Genomic DNA, 9,540 nt, shown 5'->3' with positions numbered 1-9,540 from the left:
AAAAAAAAAAAAAAACTAGATTAATAAAAAGTGTTTTCTTTATTGTCGGAAAATAAGTCTCTAAAGCAGTGATTCCCAAACCCTTGTCACATCTGCAGGTAAATACTGTATTCATTAAACACACTAAAGCATGAACTCAATGGCACATCAGGGTGCTTGGCATACAGTTTGGGAACCACTGCTCTCGAGTGTCATTTTAGACAAATAAACATTGTTTCCTATGTGGCATCAATACAACATAGTATCTTTTTTTAAGTGTACTAAGACAGCTTCACTTCTTTTATAATATCAGCAGTCTTCTAGACCATGAATATATTTTTTAATCCTGCAGCAGATATCGAATTACTTTCTCTACAATACATACACAGAAAAAAAGGAATCAGTCATCTTAAAAAGAGATATTTATTTAACAGTACTAGTTGACAGCCAGTATAACACTTAAAAATATATCTATATATAAAAAATGACGTCTTTATTAAAAATCTGTACAAGCCAATTTAGTTTACTAAAAAATACATTGTTAATGATAGCATCAATTATCTTTACATTATGCTCATTCAATAAGATCTACTGGCTGACAAATCCAAGTTAGCCATTCCATAATCCCTAAAAAGTCTACATCGTACTGTGACGGTTTAATTTTCCTATAAACATCCAGTATTTCTTGTAAACACTTTGAAAATTGGTTCAAAACATCTTCTGACCAGTCTTGCTTTACGATAACCATCACATTACTTTCCAAGTTCTGTGGTATTAACACGCCCAACTCAAGCAGCTTACTTACCAGCATTTCTAACTTTAACCAGCTACTTTTTGAGTTGCTACTTAATGACATGAGCTGAATATTACGAGACGAAATAATATTTTGTATGCATGAACTCTGACTGTCACTTGTCCAAAGCTGCATAAATGCATTTAAAACTTCCTCGGAACAGATGTCAGGCTCATGGATAATAATCATTATGGCCAAATCAGCAGAAAGGCTGCCAATTGTTTTGGAATTTGTAGCTGTTAATTCGGACCTCATTTCTAAACACACTGAAACAGACTGCAATAACTCTACGATATCAGTAGCTGAACCGATCTCTTTTCTTTGTGCCTTTAAAATAAAATATCGCAATAAAATAATAATGTCCACAACAGATTTTCTCCCATTCCTATTATCATTTCCACTTTTCTGTATTGCTAAAAAAGAATTACAATCTTTATGTTTAATAAGCCTTTCTGACTCAGTTTTAAGGTCACTTTGAGTGTAGTCTACAGTTACAGAAGCTTTAGTCCATTGCAGTACCTTGTCGCTAGCCATTCTGCTGGCTATATGCTTACACATTGCTAAAACTTGGCAATTTGTCTCCTCTGAAAGCAAAAGTGGAAGAACTTTTTCAATTTCTTGACGGCAGAATTTTTCAACAAACTGTTCCGTTTCTGTTTTTATCACATTGCATAGTTCTACAGCTTTATCAATAATGGTTGGAGCTAGTTTTTCTAAACAGTCATTAACACTATACTTGCATTTTAATTCAAGTGCTGTGTGTTTGATACTCTCAAGAGCTGTGGCTTTAGTGGCAGGAATAAGTGTGTTCCTAATCTGACCAATTGTTCTGGAAGCAATCCGGTCAGATACAAACTCAACAGTCCTCTTCATAGAAGACGGATGGAGATGAAAGAAATTTTCTTCTAGCTGAAGTTCAAGTTGTTTTGCAGCCATACACGGAGATTTTGTGTTCTCAGCTGGAATAGGTGTAATTTTGCGAATTTCTTTTCCTCTGCTACGTATTCCTGCCAGATAATTTTCTAATACAAGTCTTATTTCACTCATATAAGGGCAACAGAGATAGACTATATGGTGGTTCACAAGAGGTAACATGTCAAGGGTTAATGCAGATTCTGAGGTTGTTTCGGTTTCTTCTGTATTGATTTCAATAACTTTTACAAGATTTGCCAAAAATAATGACTGTTGAAAGTTTGGAGTTTCGAACAACCAACCTAAGATCATTTTCAGAAAATTTTGATTGAAAGTTCTTATTTTACTAAATTTTGCTCTATAGATTTTCAATAAAACCTTAAAAAGGCTTTGATAGGTATCCAAAAAGGGAACAACAGGATCCATCATGCTTAAATATTCAACAATCCAAGGTACAGTCAAAATTAACCTACATTTTGCTATTGCTTCTTTTAAAATACCATATATGTCTAGTGGGAGAGGTACACGGTTCCGAAGTAGCTGCTGACTAGTTAGTATATCCCCAGGGACTGATTCTGAGGTGAAGTATGGATAGAATGTAATGAAACCAAGAAATTTTCCTAACAATCGTAAAGTCTGTAAAGCAGACAGAAACTCTTCTTGTAACGATTCATCGATAACAAGTGCCTCTGAATCAAAAGAAAGCTCTATGTTATTCACCTCTAAGATTTTTATTGCAAAATTATCTATTAAATGCTGATTAAGGGCTGCGGATCCTGCAGTTTTAAGAAAATCATGAAAAAATCCTTGTGGTCCTGGAAATGAAGGAGGAGGATTTGGTCCTCCTATTCGAGATGGTGCTAGAAACCGCTCTTGAAGTTTTTCAAATTTTTCCGGAAAAGAACGTTTCAGTATGGCCAGCTGCCCTTCAGTTTTACTGTCATCTAATTCCAGTCTTCCACAGCAAGTTGTAATCAACTGTGATTGTATCAACCGAGCAAGATGTGCATAGTTTGCTGGATCTTGGCCTAGGCCAACTATGTTCCTCACTCTGTTGTTAAAAGTTCCATGTGAGGTACAGCCAGGCATCAGGTGATCTTGCTGCCAATCTCTCAATAACTCATAGAATAAATCCCTTTGTTTTCGAAATACATGAAAAGAGTTATCACTTGGGAAATTTTTCCTGTTATCTGTTTCTGCCTGAAAAGATACACCCTGAATAGATGAAGACCTTCGTTTAGGACTAATAACGAAATCCTCGCTGATGGCATCAAGCACAGTGATCAATTCATTTGGAAACTTTTGAATATATGGCAGGCCGTTCACTAGTTTTAAAGTTGTACGGTCGAATAGAGAAAGAAGATTTTTCTGCCTGCAAAGAACACCTAATGAGAAGTAAATACAGTTATGGACAGAACCAAAAAAATTTGCATCCAGTTCATTATTTGTTAATTCGCTTGTGCACGATAGTTTTACATTTGATGTCAGCAATTGAAATAAAAAGTACAACTCTGTTGTAACATTAGGCACTAAACCAGCATCTATAAATTCAGAGTAAATCATAATAAAAATATCTAGGGTTATTCTGTTAGTGACTTTACTGATTTCTGGAGAAATATATTCTTTAAATATGACTTGTTCAACATTTTGTGTTAAAGGAGCTTTTGATGTTTCTGAATTCATTTGACTAGGCTGGGTGTTTGTACTGGATGACATGTCTTTGGCCAATGAACGTGACGCAGACAGTCTGGATAAATTTTGAGTTTCTTGAATGGGTGAAAGATTAAGCATATCAATCCGAGTCTTTTTTAACAGTTCCCGTTCCTCTTGAAAACTTATATCCTTCACATCTTGGACTGGAGTTGACTGGAAAACATTATTCCATGCTTTAAGTGGAGGTGTGCCAAATGGATTTTCCTGCGGTTTTGGGTTGTTTGAAGAGGTGTCATTGGACGTACATTTTTTTATAGGAGTTGGATTGATCCGTCGTGGTGGCACTTTTGCTGATCGGTCACTGGCCGTTACTGGGGGAAAGGCTTCGAAGTCACTTATATCTGGTGGTTTTTTCACGGTTTGCCTGGGGGGACATTTAGAATCTGTAATATTTTTGGAACTCCTAATATTACGTCTATTCCTAATGCGCCGTGAATTTTTGTCATCTTCGTTACTATCTCCACTATACGGTAGTGTGTCAATACCATTTGATAACTGCGCAGCACTATCTGGATTATGAGATTTCTGTAGTGACTCGAAGGAATCTGGAGAACTATTCAGAATGTCTCTTGAATTGTCTTTATATTTCCTCCGGTCATTTTTATGAGGCAGATGAAACTTTTTATTGGAAAACGAGTTATGAAGCTTTTCATTTTCTGTGGAAGAATCTTTAACAGAGTTGTCAGACAGGGACGATGTTTCAAAGCTAGACGACAGCACTACATCCCGTTTGCATTTATGATCGGAGGAAAATATTAGCGACCTAGAAGAATTCTTACAACGTTTAAATGATTTCTTATTCTGTTCATCATGAACTGCCATCTTCGTTTTTTGGAACTCACATGGCAGTTTAGATGGTGACTGAGCGTTGCGATAACCATTCTGCAAAATCCACGCACAGTGTTCTCGAACGTAGTTAAGAAAATAAGGAATGAATTCTAGTCTCACCTTTTCAGAATCTTGGAAACTAGCGTGTGACGACAATGAATTATTTACACCATGCAACCAACGTATAACTTCCAAAGATGGTACTTCACCGTTTAGCACACATTGTAATACTGCCGCCATAACTTACTGATTAAGCTGCCACCTGCTGTGAACAATGTGCATTTATTTCAAAATTTTTTTTTTTCAATTTTACAACTGAAATCTAAAACGTTCAGTACTATGAAAGAATGAAATCTTGGTTTATGTAGCTGCTGCTTTAAAATGCAAATAAAATATGGAACGAATCGATTCATGCTGATAAACTCATTTCTTCATCAGCGCTATTATAATCTTCAAACTCTAAGCTAATGACGCCGTTGTGAAAAGTAGAAGCAGTCCTGAGAACGGTTATGTTAAAAACTATTCACGCGACATTTCAGTTATTTAGAATTCTAACGTGCTGGCTTCAGTTTATTCGAAACGAGCTGAATAACTCCACCAAACTTAATAAATTTGCAACCAGACATTTCATTTATTTTATTATTGTTTTTTTTTTAAAAGCAAATGACAATATTAGTTTATTGTGAACCACTAGATAAACTGAAACAAATGTATATTATACGATGCTAGGCAGACTCGTTGCGATAACTGCTCGAAACTGTTAGTCAGCACCACAAAATCGAACCCATAATAAAACAAAATCAAATTATGTGTGTATAATGTAAATTGCTAACTAAAATATATAAAGTATGTACACTGCTCCACCATTAATATCCGGACACATGCCTTTAGACAAAAAAAAAAAAAAAAAAAAAAGTTTTTATTCTGTCATTTAATGTCATTCAATATTGTTCAGTTAATATTTAAGGCTGAACTAGACAAACATTTGGAGTGACTGGATGGGGGGTGGGGGGGTTGGCTGATGCTGTATAAGCTTGATTTCTTGCATCATATGCCTCAACTAATGCTAATATTTTGTTCTGAAACCTTTTGCTTTTATGACAGCCTTCAATTTTCGCGGCATACTCTCAACCAGCTTTTTATAAATGTCAGGTGATATGTTCCTCCACTCGGACTTTAACGCAGCCACCAGTTCGGCTTGTTCTTTGAGCAATCTTGATATACACGTACCCGACGATCCAATACATCCAAAAGATGCTTAATAGAGTTCAGATCAGCACTCTGGGCTGGCCAATCCAAATTTTCTACACCCAAACCACTCTGTTACGACCCGAGCAGTATGGTATGGCGCGTTGTCTTCTGATACAGCTACGGGTCTTCCCCGAAGTATTGTCATAATGTTGGAAGTGCATAATTGTCCTGGTATTGCACAGCGTTCATGGTTTTGTCAATAAGGACTAATGGACTCAAGTCAAACCATGAAAGGAGACCCATACCATGACACTACCCCCAGCAAACTTCTTTGCTGGGAGTGTACAATCAGGAAGGAACTTTTCACTTGGCGTTCACCACACACAGGAACGGCCATCAGACTGGTAGAATGCGAACTCGACTCGTCTCTCCATATGACTTTTCCAGTGCTCTACACTCCAGGATTCGCACTCCTCACACCATGTTAATTAGCATCTAGCATTTGTTCAAGTGACCAATTCTGTTGAACTGTTAAGGTAATTGTGTTGATATGTTCGAACATCCCAGTGTGCATATAAATATTCACGCTGGGCTGTTCGAAGCCCAGTGTGCATATTTATAGCAAGTTTTCTGATGTGTTGCATTCATAGAATCTGTTTCCCCGCCCGTGGAGGGGGTACCCGGGATATTAATGGCAGGGCAGTGTATTTATAGACTGCAGTTGCTGTAGTAGTAGTGGCATGTGATGTAAGAAAGCAAGTGTATGAGCTTATGCAGCATAAGCAAAAAAAAAAAAAGAAACACAAATCACATCACTACCCCACCAAATGCCTGTCCAGTTCCTCCTTAAATTTATTTAAACTATCAACTTCGAAAACGACAGATGGAAGTTTATTCCAGCAATTAACCACCCGCTGGCTAAAGGCAAATTCCCGCACATAAGTTCTACATCTGTTTTTCTTAATTTGAATTTATGCCCCCTTAGGTTCGTAATCTGAACAAGTGGAAGGATCCCATCAGAATTCAGCGTGCTCAACCCATTCAAGGCATTATACACCTGAATCAAATCACCGCGCAGGTGACTTTCTCCAGCCATTGCAATTTGCAGAATTTAAACCTCTCTTGGTAAGAGGATTCCTTCATCCCCTCGCCAACCTTGTTGCCCTTCTCTTTACACGCTCAAGTAAATCTGCATCCTTCCTAAAATGAGGCCTACAGACCTGTACGCAGTACTCAAGGCGTGGCCTGACCATTGCCTTATACAGAGGGACAATCACTTCCTTTTCCCTGCTAGCAAAATTCCTATATATCATTGACAAACTCCATGACCTGCCCCTGGCAGCCTGTCTGCATTACTGAGAACACTTCATATCTGACTGCGCAAATGCTCGCAGGTCTCTTTCATTTTCTACCACCTTAAGTGTAGTACCACACAATTGGTACATTTCTCTGGGGTTACATCTACTCATACCCTAATCCAAATATATGATATCAAAATTATTTTTTTTGCATCCAGTTCCTTTGTAACACATCATAATATCCTATCAAATTTGTCAGACAAGACTTTCCCTTAACAAACCCATGCTCTGTCTGAATTATTGCTGCAGTCTTGTCTAGGTGATTTTGCAATGCATCTTTAACCAGTGACTCCATTATTTTACCCGGAACAGAAGTTAAACTAACTGGTCTGTAATTACTCGTGTCACCCTTCGATCCCCCTTTGTGAATTGGGGATACATTTGCACATCTCCAGTCCGTGGGGAACTCCCCTGAGTCTAAGGATGCTCTTATAATTATGGCTAAGGTTTTGCTTAGTTGCTTTGCCTCCTCCTTTAATATTACTGGATAGATCCCATCCACCCCAGGTGCCTTTCTTATGTTTAACTTCAATAATTTCTCCTCCACTTTGCTCTCAGTTATTACAAAATCATTAAGCAGCCTGCTACAATTTGATAACCTTGTAGCATTTTCAAACCTTAATAACTCCTCATGTGTGAATGTAGATGCAAAATACTCATTCAGTTTGTTTGCTATCTGAGCAGGATCATCAACAGTCGAAACATCGATATCAAGTGGACCAATCAGATTCATCCCGTTCCTTTTAGGTTTATATTAGTAAAGAAATCCTTGCTCTTTTTCTTAGCATCTTTTGCCAAAGATGTCTCGTAATCTGCGTTTGCCTGCCTAACCTTCTTTGTGACCTGATTACAGACTAGCTTATATCTGCCATAGGCTTCTGAGTCGTTTGGTAATTTATATGCATCCCATGCATTTTTCTTCTCTGTCACGAATCTCATTAGTTCATTTGATAACGAAGCGCCTCCGCAGCCAGGTGGGAAGGAGCAGCAGTGCATAGCACGCGCTTCTTGAGTAGACCGGGGTTCGAGCCTGTGACCACCAAATACGGATGATACGGAAAAGTCAGGGAATGACCACCGCATATTCAAGGAGCAATATAGCCTTAGTTGCTAATGCTCCTAAAAAAAAAAAAAAAAAAACAACCAGCAGTGTACAGCGTGTCTGGCACGACGATTCCTTATATCCCTTTCATCTCCAAAGGGTTCAGTTACTACTCTCCCAAGATCATCCTGCACGTGTGGCTTTTGCACAATGGTTTCCCAAGAAAGTGTTCAAGTCTTGAATTTTCCAGCCTATGTTTTGTTCACGGATGAGCCTTATTTCACTCGGGAAGGCTTATTCAATCAACACAATGCTCATGTGTGGACTCACGACAACCCACACGGTGTGCACCCCCGTGCAGCACAACATCGCTTCGCAATAAATGTGTGGGCAGGTATGGTCGGTGACTGCTTAGTCGGTCCATACCTGTTACCGACCCGAATGAACTCCGCTAAATATCAGATTTTTCTTGAACAAGTTCTACCAGTGTTACTTGACGATGTTCCAGCAAATGTGAGACGCAACATTGGTTTAAACCTGACGGGGTGTTTGCCCATTATGGAAGATGTGTTCGTGAACATTTAAACAGGAATTTTGGGCGTCGATGGATTGGCCGTGGTGGACCTGTTGCCTGGTCCCAATGCTCATCTGATTTATCGAAATGGAAATGGACCTCGTGGCGAGACGCTGCTGCTACTGTCAAAGAAACTCCAGGTGTGTTCGACCGTGTCCGCAATCCATGCTGGGTTGGTGTCACGCATGCATCGCGTCTCATCGTGGAACCTTCGAGCATCTGTTGTAACATCATGAAATTCATCCATCTCGTACTCCATTGTTAATATTATGTGAAATAAATGCTTGCCACTAATTACTGTCTTGTGTCATTTCTGCTTCTTGTGCCTCTGCTACTACTTTCCCGTGACGTTTCCGGTTATGGGTTCCTACGCGATTCACATTCCTTTAGATGTTACGTACCTCCCCTAAACGTTTGTACCAATATTTTTGAGACACCCTGTATATATATAGGGTTGTTAAAATTAAGGTATCCCTATGCAGAGGGCTCTGCAGCGAGTTCTGAGGTTCGTACTGAAGAGAAATTTGGATAATAAAGAATGTACAATAAAGGTACAATAAAGAATGCGCTCGCCATTTATTGGAAAAAAGAATTACTTACAAAATTTGTCCTTGTATGGCGCTGTATAGCGCGTAACTATCTTAGTTACGATTATTCAAATAACTTAAGTTATTTGCATAATCGTAAGCTATTGCTACAGCGCCACTACTCAGATCTACTGTACTGTATTGTACGTATAAAAGCAAAGCAAAGCAGTCTCTTCAAAATCATACAGTAGATGTTTGCCTGCACTACAGCATCAATGCCAACTGTTGCAGGAAAAGGCGCTATTAGTGAAAACTGTACTATTAGAAAGCAACAATGCAGCTGCAGCTATTAGAGAATTCCGGCATCAGAAGCGCATAAGGCCCACGTGGACCTATGACTGTTTGTGCTGTCCGCAAAATGATCGCGAAATTTGAAGCGACAGGGCATCTTGGTGTTCAATCAGGTAGAGGGTGAAAACGAGTGGACGCCTCTCGTGGCTATGGCTGTCGTGGATTTAGCAAGTCAATCACCATGTGGTAGTGCAAGTGTGCCATCTGTTTCTCGTGAAATGGACATGCCGTATTCCACTGTAAGGCTAGTAATGCGTCAGGTGTTGCGGTAC

At 38.8% G+C, this 9,540-nt stretch overlaps 1 protein-coding gene across 1 annotated transcript; it reads right to left on the bottom strand.

Moving 5' to 3' along the window:
* Positions 1-553: 553 nt before the first annotated feature.
* On the bottom strand, positions 554-4,465 carry dlt (codanin-1 like protein dlt). The gene has a single exon (XM_090375621.1). It carries the CDS (start codon positions 4,463-4,465, stop codon positions 554-556), a length of 3,912 nt encoding a protein of 1,303 aa, XP_090231747.1.
* Between the last annotated feature and the right edge of the window lie 5,075 nt (positions 4,466-9,540).

The sequence above is a fragment of the Mastigoproctus giganteus genome, chromosome 6 (assembly GCF_048544385.1).
Source record: "Mastigoproctus giganteus isolate SK-2022 chromosome 6, ASM4854438v1, whole genome shotgun sequence".
Classification (NCBI taxonomy): Eukaryota; Metazoa; Arthropoda; class Arachnida; order Uropygi; family Thelyphonidae; genus Mastigoproctus; species Mastigoproctus giganteus.
The sequence above is the reverse complement of the archived record's forward strand: the minus strand, read 5'-3'. Positions and strand labels throughout refer to the sequence as shown.